Raw genomic sequence first — 17158 nt, forward strand, 5'->3', positions numbered from 1 at the left:
AATAGGAAGAACTCACTTAGCCCCGTGTTCCCACTGAAGCATCCCTTCTCAGGGACTGTTTGCTTCCAAGTCCCCTTTCTGCTGTCTGGATTTTTCAAGATGCCCATGATTTGCCTCAAAGATTGTTCTGATTTGTGAGTTGCTGCAGCACTAGCCCAAGAAGATGCTGCTGGGGCTGTCTGCTTCTTGAGGGGAAGGAGAAAGAGTCACCTCTTTTGTCACCAATGCCTGAAGTTTTGCATAGAGTTCATATTTTCCCCTTGTATCCAGGAGTAAATGACTTAGAGAAAGAGTAGAACTGTATATTTTGGGCCAACCTGTGAAATTCGGGAAGCCTCCTAGCCTCCTAATCAACTTTTCCTTCCTACCTGCCAGTTGTCCAGGACTGTTTCTCACATGATTTTGTTTTTATTTTATAAGGTGTAGGCTTTTTGAAGGATTTAGAACTGTGATCTCCACATTTTGCAAAAATTCATTATTCAGGAGGATATAGCAGAAGAACTATTTTAAGTGAAAAATCCCTTAACTCAGACACTGCTGTTTGAGGTGATTTTCCCCACCAAGAGTAAGAGAGAGAGAGACACACACACACACACACACACACACCCACACACACACCCACACAGAGTCAGTGTTCATATTCCCAGCAGATCCTTTGATGGGAATACTTAGCTCCAGGGGCAAACACACATTTCAGTCTTCAGCATCTCAAAGATCCCACCTTAGGTCTGTTATGACCTCACGCTACCATTTCTGGGGCAGAGGAAATTTCATGTTTCAGAACTGCTCATTTGGGTTTGCGTCTTCTTATGGTTACCCGACCTGATCCCAGTTTGGGAATAGCCTGCTTTGAACTTCAGGATATCCTGGGGAATTACAGAAGACATTGTGTATGATTTTAAAAAAAATGCTGATACCATCAGAAGAATAACAGAAAATCAGAAGTTCCCTTTGTTGTTCCTGCTCTTGGTTTTGTTTCTAACCTAGCTCAGTATTTGTTTTGCAAATTAACTTTTCAAAGGGTTTTTTTTAACTAAGGCCATATTGCTAGCCAGTTTTTTCATTGTTCATTGATGTCTTCAGTTTACTAAAGTATATTTTCATTTTTTATAATCATTTAATATTGTTTTGTATTCACCCACCCGCAGCCCACAGCTGAGGTATATATCTATAAATTATAGATATATAATTATATATTATACGTCTGTCTCCCCCTCTAGACTGAAAGCTCGCTGTGGGTAAGGGAACATGTCTATCAACTCTTTTATATTATACTCTCCTAAGCACTTAGTACAGTGCTCTGCACACAATATGTGTAACAAATATTAAGTGATTGATTGTTATACACTATGTACAAAGCACTGTACTAGAGTAGATACAACATAATCGGATTGGACTCAGTCCCTGGCACACGTGGGGGCTCATAAAAGGAGGATAGCCTAGTGGATAGAGCATACTCAGAAGAAACTGAGTTCTAATCCCAGCTCTTCCACTAGTCTTCTGTGACCTTGGGTAAGTCACTTAACTTCTCTGTGCTTTAGTTACCTCATCTGTAAAATGGGGGTTAAGACTGTAAACCCTATGTGGCACAGGGGCTGTGTCCAACCCAATTACCTTGTATCTACCCCAGTGCTTAGTATAGTGCAAGTGAGAACAGGTATTGAATCACCACGTGCTTTCCAGTAGGCCATACTGCTTCAAAGGCTTGGCCCAAATGTGTCTTCTGATCATGCATTGGCATTGTTTTGTGTTTTTTTCTTGTAGCTCAGAGCTCATGCAGTCGACATGAATGGAAATAAGGTGGAAAACCCTATTGATCTCTACATCTACGTGATCGATATGAATGATAACAGGCCAGAGTTTATTAATCAAGTCTACAATGGATCCGTCGACGAGGGCTCTAAACCAGGTATTATTGCAGGAGGGGCTCATCCAGATATCCTTTCTTGGAATAATTTCTTTCACCTTAGAAATATAGAGGCCAGTTCTGACACAATCTATGGCCAAGGAATATGTCTGCTATATTGTACTCTCCCAAGCACTTACAACAGTGCTCTGCACACAGTAAGTGCTCAATAAATATAATCAATTGATGGAGGCAGGAGAAGCTATTGAAAGCGTGAAACTGTACAGTGTCCTTGACTACTGATTAACAGTGTGTCTGATCAATTAGAAATCCCACATTTCTGCCTAGCTCACACCTAAAATGACCTTCTGGAAGCACAGGAGCAAAGACTCAGCAGTTCTCCAATCTAAAAGACATGTCCTAGTTTAGGATTTCTTAAAATTATATTTTAAAATGATTAGGCCTCATGGATAGACTGTTAATTTCATTTCCAAATATTAAAAATTCTAAAGCAGAAATAAAGGGCTGGACAATATTTGGGTGAACTTTTTAAGATTTATATCATCCAAACAATTCAGTTCAAACCTGATTCTTTTTCCCTAAAATTGTTCAGTTTTCAGTCATTGGATAGCCCAAGGTGAATGTACGACCCTGTTATCTTACTTTGGCCCTTTAGACAAAGATCAGAACACGTAAATGACACTGATGGAGAAGCTGTGGCAATGAGTGAGTTTATCAGTGAACAGATTGGCCCGAGGTTGAGGACAGATAATATTTGGAGGGAAGGACGGTCTATTTTTGAGGATAAATAAAAATGTTCAGTAGATGGGGAAGTGGTGGGGGTGTTTGACCCTGCAGGCTCCTTGAGAAGCCTTGACTACTTGCTGTGAGTATTCACTAACCCTGTACGAATCTGGGTTCTAACCCTGCCCAGTGTATGTGGGTCCAGGTACCTACTTCCCTGATCATGTGCATGTGTATCTGTGTGTATATGTGTCCACGCCCCAGGACTCTATGTACCTAGGCGTCGAGTATCATCTCCCTAGGAGCCTGCCCCTGTTTTCCCCCAAAGTGGGTAACGACAAGCCCACAGCCCTGGTTTGACATGCCAAAACAGGGAGACTCGACTTACAACCCTGGTGTCCCAGAGAAGTGCAACTTTACCTTTTCTTGGGAATGAGTTAATGTCACCTGACTCTTAGCCAGTGTCAGCAAACATTTATCATGACTTCTCCACTGCCTGAGGTAGTTGTCATAGAGCCGTCTCCAGGGGCTACTATTTTCAACAAGGTGAATTGCACTCTCAATTGATTGTCTTTCAGGATTGTGAGGAATGGGCCGGCATGGTGGTGTGGAAAGGGACAATATGTGACATTATTTCTTGAGAACCTTTCATTGCGTTCCTGTTGGTTTTCCTCTGGGGTAGTGAGGAAAAAATCAAGTCCAGCCAGATAAAATGAGTGCTTCTCTCTAATAACTGTCTCTTTTTAAAGAGTTGTGAGCTAATGGTTTCTGGTTTAATGCTGAAGTCAGCAACAGGCTCCCAAAAGATAACATATTGGGATCCACACAATAGTTTGAAGCAAGTCATGACTTCTGTGACTTTCCATAACAAATCAAACAGCTAGCATCCTAACCTAAAAGTCTTCCCAAATGTTTAACCACAGTTGCTCGTTAGGATGACAAAAGCAACAAATTGGAGCATGTCCTTGCCTGAAATACAGATAAGCTTTTAAGCCATAAAATCAGAATAAGACTCCTTTGGACTACAAAGTGCCTATACTTCAGATGTGCCAGTGGTTTGAATGCAGTACAATCTGCTTTGTAAATAGGAAGATAGAAATGCTTATTCAGAAGTAATTTTCCTTCTTTTTCCTAGTTAATCACTATTCTTTTAAAAGTTGTATATTTATCTGAAATGGCTTCTCCCTTTCGAAACATCCTTGGAGATTTAGAAAATAAGTTCTGTTTAGAATCATGAAAGTAGCATGATCAAGTTGCTCGGTTCCTCAATTTACCCAGCCCCTACTCTCCCTCATTAAAGCCTGTCCAGAATACAGAAAATCTAGCCACTGTAAGATGCAGATACAATTAGTTGAGCAAGAAAATCTCCAAGCCTGGTAAATGCTTTTACTATTGTAATTTCCTTTGTTCCATCAGTACATTATGGTAATAAAAGGGTATTACACTGAGTCTTAGTGGAATGAGGAAGAATGTAGCCAGAATGAATCAGTATTCCTCAGACTGATGGGCTAATGAAAGACTTAAGATGTATAGTCCTTCAGAAAACAAACACGAAAGTATATTAAATATTGATTTAGCATTACAAAGTTCTATATTTTAAATAATAAAATTTAGACAATTAGGCATAAAGATACATTGTGTTAACTTTAGACTAGGGGTTCACCCAAAGGTCTCTTTGCCAACTGGCTTCCGTCCAGAGAAAGGTTTTCAGATTTCCCATACAAATACAGAATCTTCAGTTATTCCATTGCCTTGTCCTATTTTCCAGGAATATCTGTGGAGGGGTGATGCATAATTGGCCTGTATTTGAGGGGTTTCTTCACAGGAGTAGAGGAAAGGTGAATTCCTCATGGCCGCTGTTCTTGAACTGAAATTTGGAATCCTAATGTGGATACTTTGAAAACATGTCAGCTTTTCTCTAACAAATTATTTTCCCTCTTATTTGTCTTCCCTTCCATGCCTCTTAGTAAAATGCAACCTACAATGCTACAAAATGGTCGAAACCACCTTTCAGCCCCTTATTTGGAGTACACCTCTCTCCCACTGAACTGCCCGACTCACAGGGGAGGGAGAAAGGGGGTGGGTTCACTCCACTAGCCCCACCCAGAGTCCTGTGTTCACCACCCACCAGAGAAAGCCCTTCTAGGCATAGATTGGTAATTTATTCATTGTATTATTAAGCACTGTGCTAAGTACTGGAGCAGGTACAAAATGATCAGATTAAACACAGCCCCTGTCCCTACTTTACAATCTAGAGGGAAGGAGAGCCAGGTTATCCCTAATTTACGGATGAGGAAATTGAGGCATAGAGAAGTCGATTGACTTGACCAAGGCCACCGAACAGGCCAGTGGCATGCCTGGGGTGAGAACTCAGATCTCCTGATTCCCAATCTTGAGCACTTTCCCGTTTTGCCAGTGGGAAAAATGGAAACAGAAACTATAAACTCATTATGGCAGGGAACGTGTCTGCTAATTTCTCTTGTATTGTACTCTCCCAAGCACTTAAAACAGTGCTCTGCATATAGTAAGTGCTCAATAAATACCACTGATTGGTTGATTGGTGGATTACTGAGGGAAAGGTAGGGAACGTGCCTGCTAATTTCTCTTGTATTGTACTCTCCCAAGCACTTAGAACAGTGCTCTGCATATAGCAAGTGCTCAATAAATACCACTGATTGGTTGATTAGTGGATTACTGAGGGAAAGATTTGGGACTTAGAAACTGGATAGTATCTCCCTAATCATGGGGATGGATAGGACAACTATAGCACACTGTTCCTTTGGTGCCACTGCCATTCATTACTGGAACACTGAAGTCAAGAGATCATTTGTTGGATGCAGTATGGCCTGGATTGTGAATTCCCAGCTATGTTCCCAAACCAGTGAACATGAACTAGAGTGTATGAGGGTCTTAAGAACCTCTTTGGGGCTATTTCACTGTGGGCTGTGCCTTCACCATGGTATATTTATCCCAGAGGGTTTGAAGATGGATTCACATTACTTCAAAATAAACTAACCTTCCTTCAGCCATGCCAAGACCCGTTTCCTCGCACCATTTTTCCTGTATTTTTGTCAACTTTGGATCTTGGACAAAAGAATGAACAGGATGAGTCAAATAAGCCTCCTGGAACTTAGATAAATGGTTCCTCTAAGATGCATTTTGGACTTCAGCTTTAGCCCAAGTCCCGCACTGCAGTTCTTCACATCTCTAGCTCTGTTTTGATCTCTAAAATAACATTTTCCTAGATCCAGTTTAGGGAATAGTTTTGTCTGTATGGAACCTACTGCTTTTAATGTGTGGGATTTGATGAGATCTTCAAACAGAAAAATGTAAAAGGCTCTAGTCAACCCTAGCCTTGTACCATATTGTTTCTCATAGAACAACTGCTTTCTTTTTATTTGCTGATTTTTTCAGTCTAACGTGCCACTGTTTGAAAGTGTATCTTAAAAGGCTATATTTTACTCCCTACGAATAATGTTCTGCTTCTTTGAACCTTGTCTCCACCACCAAGAACACAGCTAAGTTTAAAAAAATGCAGCTGGAAGCCTAAGCTGAAATTCCCCATGTCCCCTGACTGCCTTAATCAGCAAAGTTCTCTCTCAAACTGGAGAACTTTCCTGTTGCACACTGATAAAGCCGGATTACTCCACTGTTTTCCTTGTGGGATACATTATATGATTGGAGACTTCAAATGCCCCTTATCCTTACAAGGTACAACACCAAGAAAACTTCTGAGCTTTCCATTTCCTCCCTTTCCCCCTGTTGGCTCCCCAGAATTGTCAACTGTCTTTTGCCACCTTGCAAGAGAACACTTGGAGCTTCTGTAGTTTATGGTTCCCAGACCACCAGGTTGCAGAGCCCCAGAGAGAACTTGTAGGAGGCTTTTCAATAGCTGACCCAACCCACTGAGCAGACCACCTTTTTCATTTTATTCTTGATGGTGTTTTCCAGCTGAGGATCAGAAGCAACTTTGCCCCCAACCCTGGACTGAAAAACACTGACAAATTTTTCAGCATGTTTGTCCCACAGACAAACCTCCCAAGAAAAGAAACACCATTATTGATACTCCTTAAGTGAAAAATGTGGTAATTAAAATTCACTGCCTTCCCTAACCCTATGCAACTATTAGCTCCTACATTATGAATTTTGGAATTGATGTCATTTAAAAAAATTAAATAGCTGGGAGTGAATTCTACATGCTGCAAATGAAGTTAGAGAAACTCTCATCTATAGAGCACAGGGCTTTTTTTTTTCCTAAATAGATTATTCTATTAGTGGGCCCCGTTTATTTATTTATTTTATTTCTATGCCAGTAGAGATCCCCTTGAGAGATTAATACCATGGACTAATGCACAGATGGGGCCAGATACTTGAAAGTCATCTGAATATTAAGAATTTAAATCTTTAGCCTCAGTGATTTGAGCAGAAAGCCAATTATGGGGCTGAATTAGTTTTCAAATTAAACTGCAATTTAAAGCTTGTGAAATTAATCCTTTAAGGCACACAGTTGCAGTTGTACATGAATTTATATGAAGAACTGAGACTTGGAGTTCTTGACTTTTTTCCCCTTTACCTGTTAACATAGTTAATAAAGAGATGCTCAACACCTTGAACAGTATTCCCAGTTAAATGAAAGGGGAAGTGCTGGTGGGTGATAAAAGTGTAGGAACAGAAAACATAAAATGACAGAGTTTATACTTAATTGGCTGTAGGGAGAGTCGGTGGGACAGGGAGGCCTAAGGTGATCAGTTTGATCTCCTTCAAGTTTAAAGTTTTCTAGCATATACTCAAGGGGTAAGTAAATGTGACTGAATCTAGCCACCAGTTTTAAAGCGAACACTATGTGTTTATTGTATATTTGTGTGAATTGTTACAAATTCTCAAAAAGGTCCAGTAAGGCTGTCAAATCTCAGGAGATACTGCAGGCTCTTGGTGATAAAATACTCTCTGGAGTAGCTGCCCCAGTATTGTTCCTCTATTTTTTACCTAAGAAAATCCAGAAAGTAATGAGAAAGTGATGCACTGTTCTATAGTGTAGTTGAGAGTGGAACAAGCAGTGTTTCATTCCTTCCAAAATTATGGCCAAACCAAGAGAAAAAGAGTATTAGATGCCTTGGTTCATCAGATTTTCAAACAGTCAGTTCTATTTGAAATCATCTTTAATTAGGATATGCATATAAACAGGAGTTATCATCAGTGTAACTGATCTAAATATTATCAAATTCCTTTCCAATCAAGATTGACCTGAGAAGGCCAGGAAACTTAGTATGTTAGAAAACAGAAAGTATTCCAGTTTTTCCATTTTACTGACACATTCAGTAGTAGGGGCATCTTGATCTTTGGTTCAAAATCCTTCTTATTCAACATCAAATGGCCAGTTCAAGTAGTAGCATTTGAATAAAGGTTGTCATCCTTTCCCTTAGAATTCTCAAAGATAGCTTTGTTGTCATTGAATTTTGTCATTGAATGAGACCACAGCCACTCAATTTTCTCTCTTTTTATCCTTGGATAAGCCCAATATCCTCTGGGTTTGAGAGAAGAAAATATAATTTTAGAACCCATTATCACTCACAATCATTTACTTTTTGTGAGCTTCTTAATTTTCTGAAGAGAGTACATCAAACTAATTTCTTTGCAGAATTTTTCATCTTCCCCTCTGAATCTACTCCATCTCCTCCATGGCCCCTTCCTCATTCCCACATTGAGTATAGTCAACATAACTCAACCAGCCACACCTTGTCAGTGGTCTAGACCATGAAACCATGTTAGTAGTAGTGACGATATTTAAGTGGTCACCTTATGCAGAGAACTGTACTAAGTGCTGGGAGCGAATATACATGAGGGAATTAGATTTGGTCCCTGTCCCTCAGAGGACTCACAATAATCAGGTGATCTGCAGCTCCCAAAGAAACATAGCATTTCCCAGTTCCAGCTTTCCTCTGTAGAATGCCTGTTATGCACTCACTTCGAGGTCTTGGCGAATGAATGAAAACAAATGTAAATAGAAGGATGAATTTAGCAATAAAAGTAGAAGATTTAAAAGAGAACATTATTCTTGCCAGATGAGGCCCCTCGTGCATGGTTGGAACTTCTCTATAAAGAGAATAAGGAGAGCAGTAGCAGTGTTTCCTCATCTGTCAGGAAATGCAAGTGCCAGCCCCATGAAAAACGATTTCTGTTCCTTTGCCGGTAGGGTAATAAATTTGGCCTAGAATAACCATATGGACTTTTGCAAATTCTGTTCACACTCTGGTCCCTTACTTCACTAAGAGCTTAGTTTACTTTTTTCCAAGGGCTCCTGGAAATCTTTTCTGAAGAAAGGCTTGTTCTGTTTTATCTTTGTGCCTGGCCAACTGTTTAGGATGCTAGGAATGAGCAATTTAATGACTTTTGAGATGAATCTTTAAGTTCAGGCTAGGGGAGACTTTCTCTAGAAAGCCCAATCTAAATTTTAAGGGAGATTTGAAAAATGTGGCAGAAAAAAAAAACAGGTACCTCGATTTCTTAGTATGCTTAGTAGTTACCTCAGGTACCTCAATTTCTTAATAGTGTAAAGTCTGGGATGAATCATACGCAGCCTGGTGGCTTGATGTAGATCAGTATAAAGGGCATGCTTTCTACTTTTATGGGATACTTTAAAAAACCTTACAACAGGCTGTGGCCTGTACTGTGTGGTGAGGAAAGAAGAAAATGGTGGTCTGTTGTATATGCAGGGGAAGGGAGTTCCAGGCCAAAGGGAGGATGTGGGCAAGGGATCGGTGGTGAGATGGATGAGATCATGGTACAGTGAATAAGTTGGCATTAGAGAAGTGAAATGTACAGATTGGGTTTTAGTAGGAAATCGACAAGGTAAGGTAGGAAGGCATGAGCAGATTGCTTCAAAGTCAATGGTATGGAGTTTCTGTTTGATGTGGAGGTGAATGGGCAACCACTGGAGGTTCTTTGATTCCTTCCCACACCTCTTCCTCTGTCCTTCAACTTCTTCCTTCTCATTATGTTGATCCTTCAGTACTTGTGTCACAAACAAGGGCCTGGCGTCCAACATAAACTAAGCAAAGTGTCTGAGAGGTTGAAATATGGCACAGTTTTTAAAGAAGAAAAAGCTAACACCTGAGATAGCCACTGTGCCTTGTATCTTTTCTTCCATGGCACAACTGGAACAAAATTTGTGGTCCCAAGCTGAAACTACCGTAAAGGACAACCCAAGCAATTGCAGTTGGGCCCATTCCAGGTTCTGCCTCTGAGAGTCCAGGCATTTTTGGAGTTCATTCATTCATTCAGTCATATTTATTGAGCGCTTATTATGTTCAGAGTACTGTACTAAGCGCTTGGGAAAGTACAATACAGCAGTAAAGAGAGACAAACCCTGCCCACAATGAGCCGATGTGAACCCATAAGTAAAATCAACCGGGCTCCTATGCCTGGAATTTGAAGGGCAGTTCTGGCCCCAGAAATTCAAGTCCTAGGGTACCTGAGTCTTGAAGCATCTTCTCTACCTCTTTACCTTCCTCTCTCCACATCCTCCTCTCTCATCTACACTATAACCCCAGGAAGAAGTACGGGGGATGTATTGGGGCCAATGCTGGACTTCCTTCCCGGGGTCTTGAAACAGCTCCCCTGTTGTCACTCCTGCTTCTCCATGCCCAGACTAGGGGGCAATGAGTTTCAAGGTCTGGGGGCCATTATTTTCCCAAAGAGAAGTGACTCTTCTAAATCCATACTAGACTCTCTCATTTTAACGTGCCCTCTTGCATAATTTTGGTTCATTAGATTCTCAGTCATCATTTGGAATCTGTATCCAAACCAATTGTGGGGTTTTTGTGGGGGGGTTTTAACCATTTTATCGCTCAACGTGGAGACATTCCTCTATGGGCCGTTGTAGTCTAGATTTCAGAACTGCAGTTCTTTCCTTGGAACCTGCTTCAAACTTTGAGAGCTCATCCTATCTAGAATGCCAGCCCAAGATTCATCTGCTCATCTGTTTCTCTTTCATGAAGAATGCTGTCTATTCATGTATTCCACTGATCACTCATACAATGCCACAAACATTTTAAAGTACTCTGCTGTCTAACTCACTTTATTTTTGGCTTGCTTCTGGTTTTGGATTGAGTTATTAAGAGTTCTGAGGCCACAGGCATTCCTTTTTGTGACCCCAGCTCATGGCCACAAAGTTTCACGTGTGAGCATCAGGGAGGAAAATGATTGAAAGTTGTTTGAGCCCAGGGGGCAATGTGGATGGGAAAATTCAGCAAAGGGCAGAGAAAAACGTGGGATCAGAAAGGGGGAGGGTGCCTTATTGATCATTTTTCCCCTTAGTTTCCCCATGGACTTCCTGATGTTTTGTACATATTTTGAACACTTGTAAAATTAAAGAAAAACCTCCATTTCAAACACCAATGAAATGATCTTACCTCCTTTATCCACCAAACTTTTCCACCTTGTTTTGTGACAACAAAAGATGCAACATTTGTTGTTTTCCTAAAAAAATCATATTTTCTGCACTCTTGTGACCCTTTAATGAAAAATAATTTGAAAAACTTTCCATTATGAAGTCTTAAAAGCCGGGCTCCACGGCTAAAAAGGGAAAATGATTCCTTACCTTCAGTGCAACGTTTTACATATGCAAGGTCCTTGCCCACCATCCTTGTTATTGAATTAGTTATTAAATGATTTCTCTCATTATCATTTAGCAAGATGCAAAGTATCCAGTAAGGGCTGGGGAGAGATATGCCATTCTTCTCTTTCTTTGCCAGACCAGACCACTTCTGTTCCTGTATGTTAACAAGAAATTGAAATTGACAAGATTTGTGCTGGAAGAAGCACTTGCAGTGCAACAACTTTTTCAATTTCAATCCCGAACCAGCTTGGAAGAAGGCAGCCTGAAGAGAGACTGAAGCAGTAGGGTGTCTCCATACTCACCTTCACATCCCTAGTTCAAGAACCTCAGACCCTTGATGGTCCCAAGTTCATTCATTCATTCATTCGTATTTATTGAGCATTTACATCCCTAGTTCAAGAACCTCAGACCCTTGATGGTCCCAAGTTCATTCATTCATTCGTTCGTATTTATTAAGCATTTACTGTATGTAGAGCACTGTACCAATCGCCTGGTAAGTACAATAGAGCAATAAAGAGAGACAGTCTTCTCTTTGGAGTTAGGGATCTCAAAGCTGTAGCAGTCATTCTAATCTGAAATAGATTTTTTTTTCCTTTTTTTCTTGATGGCAAATCTAAACAGGACATTTCAGGCCCTAGGGATTAGGGCAGATCTGGTGCACAGTGGAGAAACAGATTTTCAGTGTTGCAGGTTAACTCTTCCCCCATGTAAAGCAGGCCTTCATAGCTAGAGGCTTGTGATTTGAGGGAAAAGAAGAGGGAGGAGGGACACATTTCATTAGTTCAAAGCCATTATTAACTCGGGTTAATGAAGATCTAATGTAATATGGCTGTTGCTACATGCCGGCTTATAATGATTCAATCCTTTTCTATGGGGGGATGATTAAATTAAGCATCTTGTAGGTCAAAATTAGACTGCAAAGGTTAACCAACCTTTAATGATTCTGTAACATTCAGGGGCCATTTAAGATCATCTAAGATACTTCTAAATAACGAAAATATTTTATTTCTGCAAACTCTGCAAGACTTTGAGGGCTTTTATCCCAGGCATGGACCGAGTTTTAAAAATTATGGCATTGATGCATAACATGCAGAAACCATGGTTTGACCTCTTGATATATGTCCAATTTATTCTAAGTCCAATGATTGCCCATCAATCTTGTTCTTAACCCAACTTTGGGAAACGATGACTATCGTTAAACAATTATTTCTGAATTTCAAAAAGGAAGGGGCAAACTGTTTTCTTTACAGGATGACTTGAATGCTGTCCTTTCCAGGAGCAGAGGGACTACTGATCGAAGTATGACTAAATTAGCTCACCTCACAAGGCCCCATCCATCCCCAGAATCAATAATTCATGGATGTAGCAGGCCCCCTGAAATGTTCTGAAAATTTAATTTTTCTTATTATGCTTACAGCAATCTCTAAGTTATCTGTCTGAAATCTGTCTCCTTCCTCGTTGAAGCTCTGCTTTAAAAGTTTCACATTTCCTAAATTGGACTTGTCCCTTGAATAGCCCTAAAGTGATAGAGGTGAAATAGAGATGTTGTTCATCTCAAGTGGATAGGTGCTGCCTCTTCATAAAGCTGTTTCCTCTTCTTCCCTGCCCCGTCATCAGTTGGCGTGCCATAAACGTACCCTAAATATGGTCCCTGATGAAACTTCTCACTAAAACTCAGTCTTTGCAAATAAAATCAATTTTCCTATGTATTTTTTGAAGTCAGTGAGTTTTTTTAAATGCATGGTAACTTTAGAAAACCAGGGATTTTTATCTTGGATGGAAAAACGGTACCTATGGTAAACAAAAATCAATCAGTCAATCCTATTTATTGAGTGCTTATTGTGTGCAGAGCACTGTACTTAGCACTTGTGAGAGTATAGTATAACAGTATAATAGACACATTCCTTGCCCACAAGGACCTTACCAACTAGAGGTGTGATAATATGGTTATTTTAGCCTGGGCGCAAGAATCAATCAGTAAATGCATTGAGCACCTTCTCTGTGCAGAGCACTGGACTATATGCTTTGGAGGGTACAATAAAATCCCACCCATTTCCTCAAGGAGATAGGAAGGAGTGCTTTTCATTCACCTAGTTTAATTTCCTCTGGGTGTGATTTACTACGTGAACTATGTGATCTAATAAAAAAATTCAACTCACAGGTAATATAACTAGTAAAAGAATAGCTCATGGCTTTAATACTAAAACATTTCACAACTAGATTCAGATTTCAAATTCATAGTCCTTCAGTTTTCCCAGGGTGAAAATCACTGGTATTTATTGAGCCTCTACCCTGTGCAGAGCACTGAACTTTTGGGAGAGTACCATAGCTTTAGTAGACATGATCCCTGTCCTTGGAGCTTACAATCTAATGGGAGAGACAAACATTGAAATAAATTACAGGTTGAGGAGACGCAGCAGCATGTAAATATATGTATATAAGTGAGCCCATTGTGGGCAGGGATTGTCTCTACTGCTGTATTGTACTTTCCAACCGCTTAGTACAGTGCTCTGCACACAATAAGTGTTCAATAAATATGATTGAATGAATGAATGAACGAATGGGTGGTTTGGGAGGATGAGAGTGGAACTAAGTACCCAAGTGCTTAGAGGGTGAGGGCTCAAGTGCATAGCTGATGCAGCAGGGAGGGAAATAGGGTATGGAGATGAGAGATTAGTCAGGAAAGTTTTCCTGGAGGTGATGTGATTTTAGAAGGGATTTGAAGCTAGGGAGAGAAGTGGTCTGCCAGATGTGAAGTGGGAGTTCCAGGCAAGAGAGAACAAAAATAAGAGGTCGGAGTTGAAAGAGATAAGAGCCAGGCATACTGAATAAGGTTGGCATTAAAGAATAAAGCATGTAGGCTGTGGTGTAGGTGGAAAGGAGCAAGGATAATTGAATGGAGAGAGCCAAGACCATAAGGAGACAGTTTAGGTAAATATTGTTTCTGCAAAATACCTAGCGGCTATTTGCATTTCAAATGAAATGACTCCCTTATAATAGAAAGGGTGTTGTCAATACTACCATGGTACCCTTCTGAACGAAGATACCCTGGTGACCTGAAATGAAGAATTCAGTTTTTCAAAAGGACAATAACAATAATAATTGCGGAATTTGTTGAGCATTTGCTACGTGTCGAGCACTATTCCAAGCACCAGGTTAGATAAAAATATAAGCTGACAGTTCCTATCCCACACAAGTCTCTCAGTCAAGAGGGAAGGAGATATCTTAACTCTAATTTTACAAATAAGGAAATTGAGGCACACTCACCCATGGTCAAACAGCAGGCAAAAAGCTGGGGAAGTAGGGATTAGACTTAGGGTCTCCTGACTCTCAGGCTCATGCTCTTTCCACCAGGCCAGGCTGCTTCTCAACATGAACCAAACTAATATCTGTGGAGTAGTGTAGAACCTGGGGAAAATCTAGCTTTTCACGAAGGAAAGTAAGTAGCATCTTGCCCTTTTTCTCTCTAGAGAGGCTCAAAAGCCAAATGTCATCTCACCAGTGAAGTTTGTTCATCTTTCCCTAAACCCCCTAGCCCTTAGGCTGGTCTATACCTAGGAGAAGCCCAGAATCGGGCATGAGTCAAGCACGTTGCCCTAGAGCTCCACAGACAGAATGAATATCTTCTGCCTCAGAAACCAAAGCAGCCCAGCCACAGACCCATAGCCTAGTGCCAGCTATGGTGTCCAAGGAGAATTCAGAAGCTGCCTTTGTGGGACTGGGCAGAAATCCTAAAAGTGTGATGCAGAGGTTGAGGGAGTGAAAACATTTTTTGAGTTGATGTTCCATGTTGTCAATCATTTTTAGTAATCACAGTCGCAGTTAAGCTACCAGTCCCAGAAGAAATGGTGAAGAGAAAGAAGCTTCCCATGGGAAAGCCAGTTGGGAGCAGTCATACATCTGAAAAGCTTTCTTTATCTCATTCTGCATACAGTATAACCATGCCAAACATATTTCCATTTGAGTGTTGTGGGCTTTTCTTCTTAGTATTAAAAGTTAAAAATTGAAGATGCCTCACTAGATGTTGTTGAAGTTAGGGCTGGTATCCATCACAATAGATTCTCTCGCTTCCTTTTTGCTTCTTCCCTTTCACTTTCCATTAAATTCAGGTTTTGACATCTGCTTAGAGATACATTTTTCAGTAAAGTACATAAGATAAAGCAAATGTCTAATCAAACATAGCCAAGTGTCGCATATTTTCCATTTCAGCTTTTCCACTTCCTCCTCCAAGGGACTTTATCTGCAGCAATTTGTTTATTGTGCCTGGGCTCTGGCAGAAGGACAGGCTTTCTGTGTCCTTCAGCAGTGGTAGGATGTAAGCCCTTAGAATTCTTTCACTTCTGGATTCCTTTCTGCAGTCGCCAAGTCATTAAATGAAGAGATAACTAAAATGGAACAGGCCATTCAGTCAACCTTCTTGCCAGGCTAAAGATGCTTTGATCATCACACCTGAATTTCAGTTTCCAAGCTCCATATTTCTCAGGTTGAAAGCATTTGGTAGCGGCATATTGCTTTGTGCCAGGATAGTTTTCAATTTCTGTGGGAAAATGACACTTTGGCCTTCTTTAGGAAACTTCCTCCCAACTTTGTGTGGATTTGAGCTTTTGTATCACTGTTGACTTTCCATCACAACCCCATGCAAAATTTATCCAGGTGTGCCAAGCACTCAGCCATCCTGAGATATGGTTGTATGCATGTCAGTCTTGCCCAGTTGGGATGAAAGAGTATTAAATCTCAGTATTTCCTGGTATTTTCCTCTGTATCTGTGACAGGTCGTTTTAGTTTGTGGTCAAGGAAAATCTGGAAATATAAAGAGATCATCTTTATTAAGCAGTGCACAACTTGATTTCTTCCTAACCTTTTAGCATTTCCTTCATCCCTTCCTTTAAAACACATTCTCTCTCTTTCTCTCTCCCTCTCTGTCTCTCTCCCCTTCTAGACCCCATCTGCCTTAGGACTCACAAAGCAGATGTGAGAACCTGCCCTCAAAATCCCCTGCTCAACTTTGTCAAAACTATAATTTTCTCCTTCATTAATACATTCTGCTGCCTAACTGGAGGGATAATGTATATGTTACAATCTCAAGGCTGTCAGAAGAGACTGGCTTATGTTTCCCAGAGGAAATGAAGTAGCTGGATCCTTTGCAGGAAGCAACCATAGCCCAATGAGTGCTTATTCTCACTGCTGGGCAGTTGTCCATCCAGACTTTTCAACAAGGTCCTTTACCAGGTGAAGGTCAGGTCAGTGAAGGATTGGGCAGGCGCTGAGACATCAGGAAGGGGAAATCATGGCTCCTGCCAGATTGTAAGCTCCTTCACTCGATCATAAGCTCTTTGAGAGTAGAGGTCATGTCTACCAACTCTACTGTACTGTTCTCTTTCAAATGCTTAGTACAGTGCTCTGCATACATAAGCACTCAATAAATCCACTGATGGATTGATCCTGTGAATGAACATGATCTCCCTGAATCCAGATAGTTCCATGCCCTCCGTGACTGGTAAAGCCACTTATTTCTCCAAGGATAATGGAAGTAGAGCTTCCTTTCCAGCCCTTTGACTCCCTAGGCAATATTACACAACAGGAGGAAGCTATCTCAGGAAGTTCCTTGGATACTGATCTAAATGCATCCCAAACTGCATCCAAAATTGTCTCAATATGAAAACAGAGAGATCAAACTAAGGGAGGAGAGCAGCTGTCTTAGTGGAAAGAGCACGGGCTTGGGAGTCAGAGGTCATGGGTTCTAATCCCAATTCTGCCACTTGCCAGCTGTGTGACTTTGGAAAAGTCATTTCACTTCTCTGGGCATCAGTTATCTGTAAAATGGGGATTTAGACTGTGAGCCCCACGAGGGACAACCTCATTACCTTGTATCTACCCAGGTGCTTAGAACAGTGCTTGGCACATAGTAAGTGCTTAATAAATATCATCATCATTATTATTATTATTCAATA

At 40.7% G+C, this 17158-nt stretch overlaps 1 protein-coding gene across 1 annotated transcript in view; it reads left to right on the forward strand.

The window, feature by feature from the left end:
• The window catches only part of CDH4 (cadherin 4), a 724668-nt gene that overhangs the window by 560194 nt on the left and 147316 nt on the right, over nucleotides 1–17158 (forward strand). Inside the window, exon 6 of the mRNA XM_038750169.1 lies at nucleotides 1765–1909. Coding sequence (XP_038606097.1) covers nucleotides 1765–1909 — 145 coding nt within the window. The remainder of the gene's footprint in view (nucleotides 1–1764; nucleotides 1910–17158) is intronic.

Source organism: Tachyglossus aculeatus, chromosome 8, assembly GCF_015852505.1.
Source record: "Tachyglossus aculeatus isolate mTacAcu1 chromosome 8, mTacAcu1.pri, whole genome shotgun sequence".
NCBI lineage: Eukaryota > Metazoa > Chordata > Mammalia > Monotremata > Tachyglossidae > Tachyglossus > Tachyglossus aculeatus.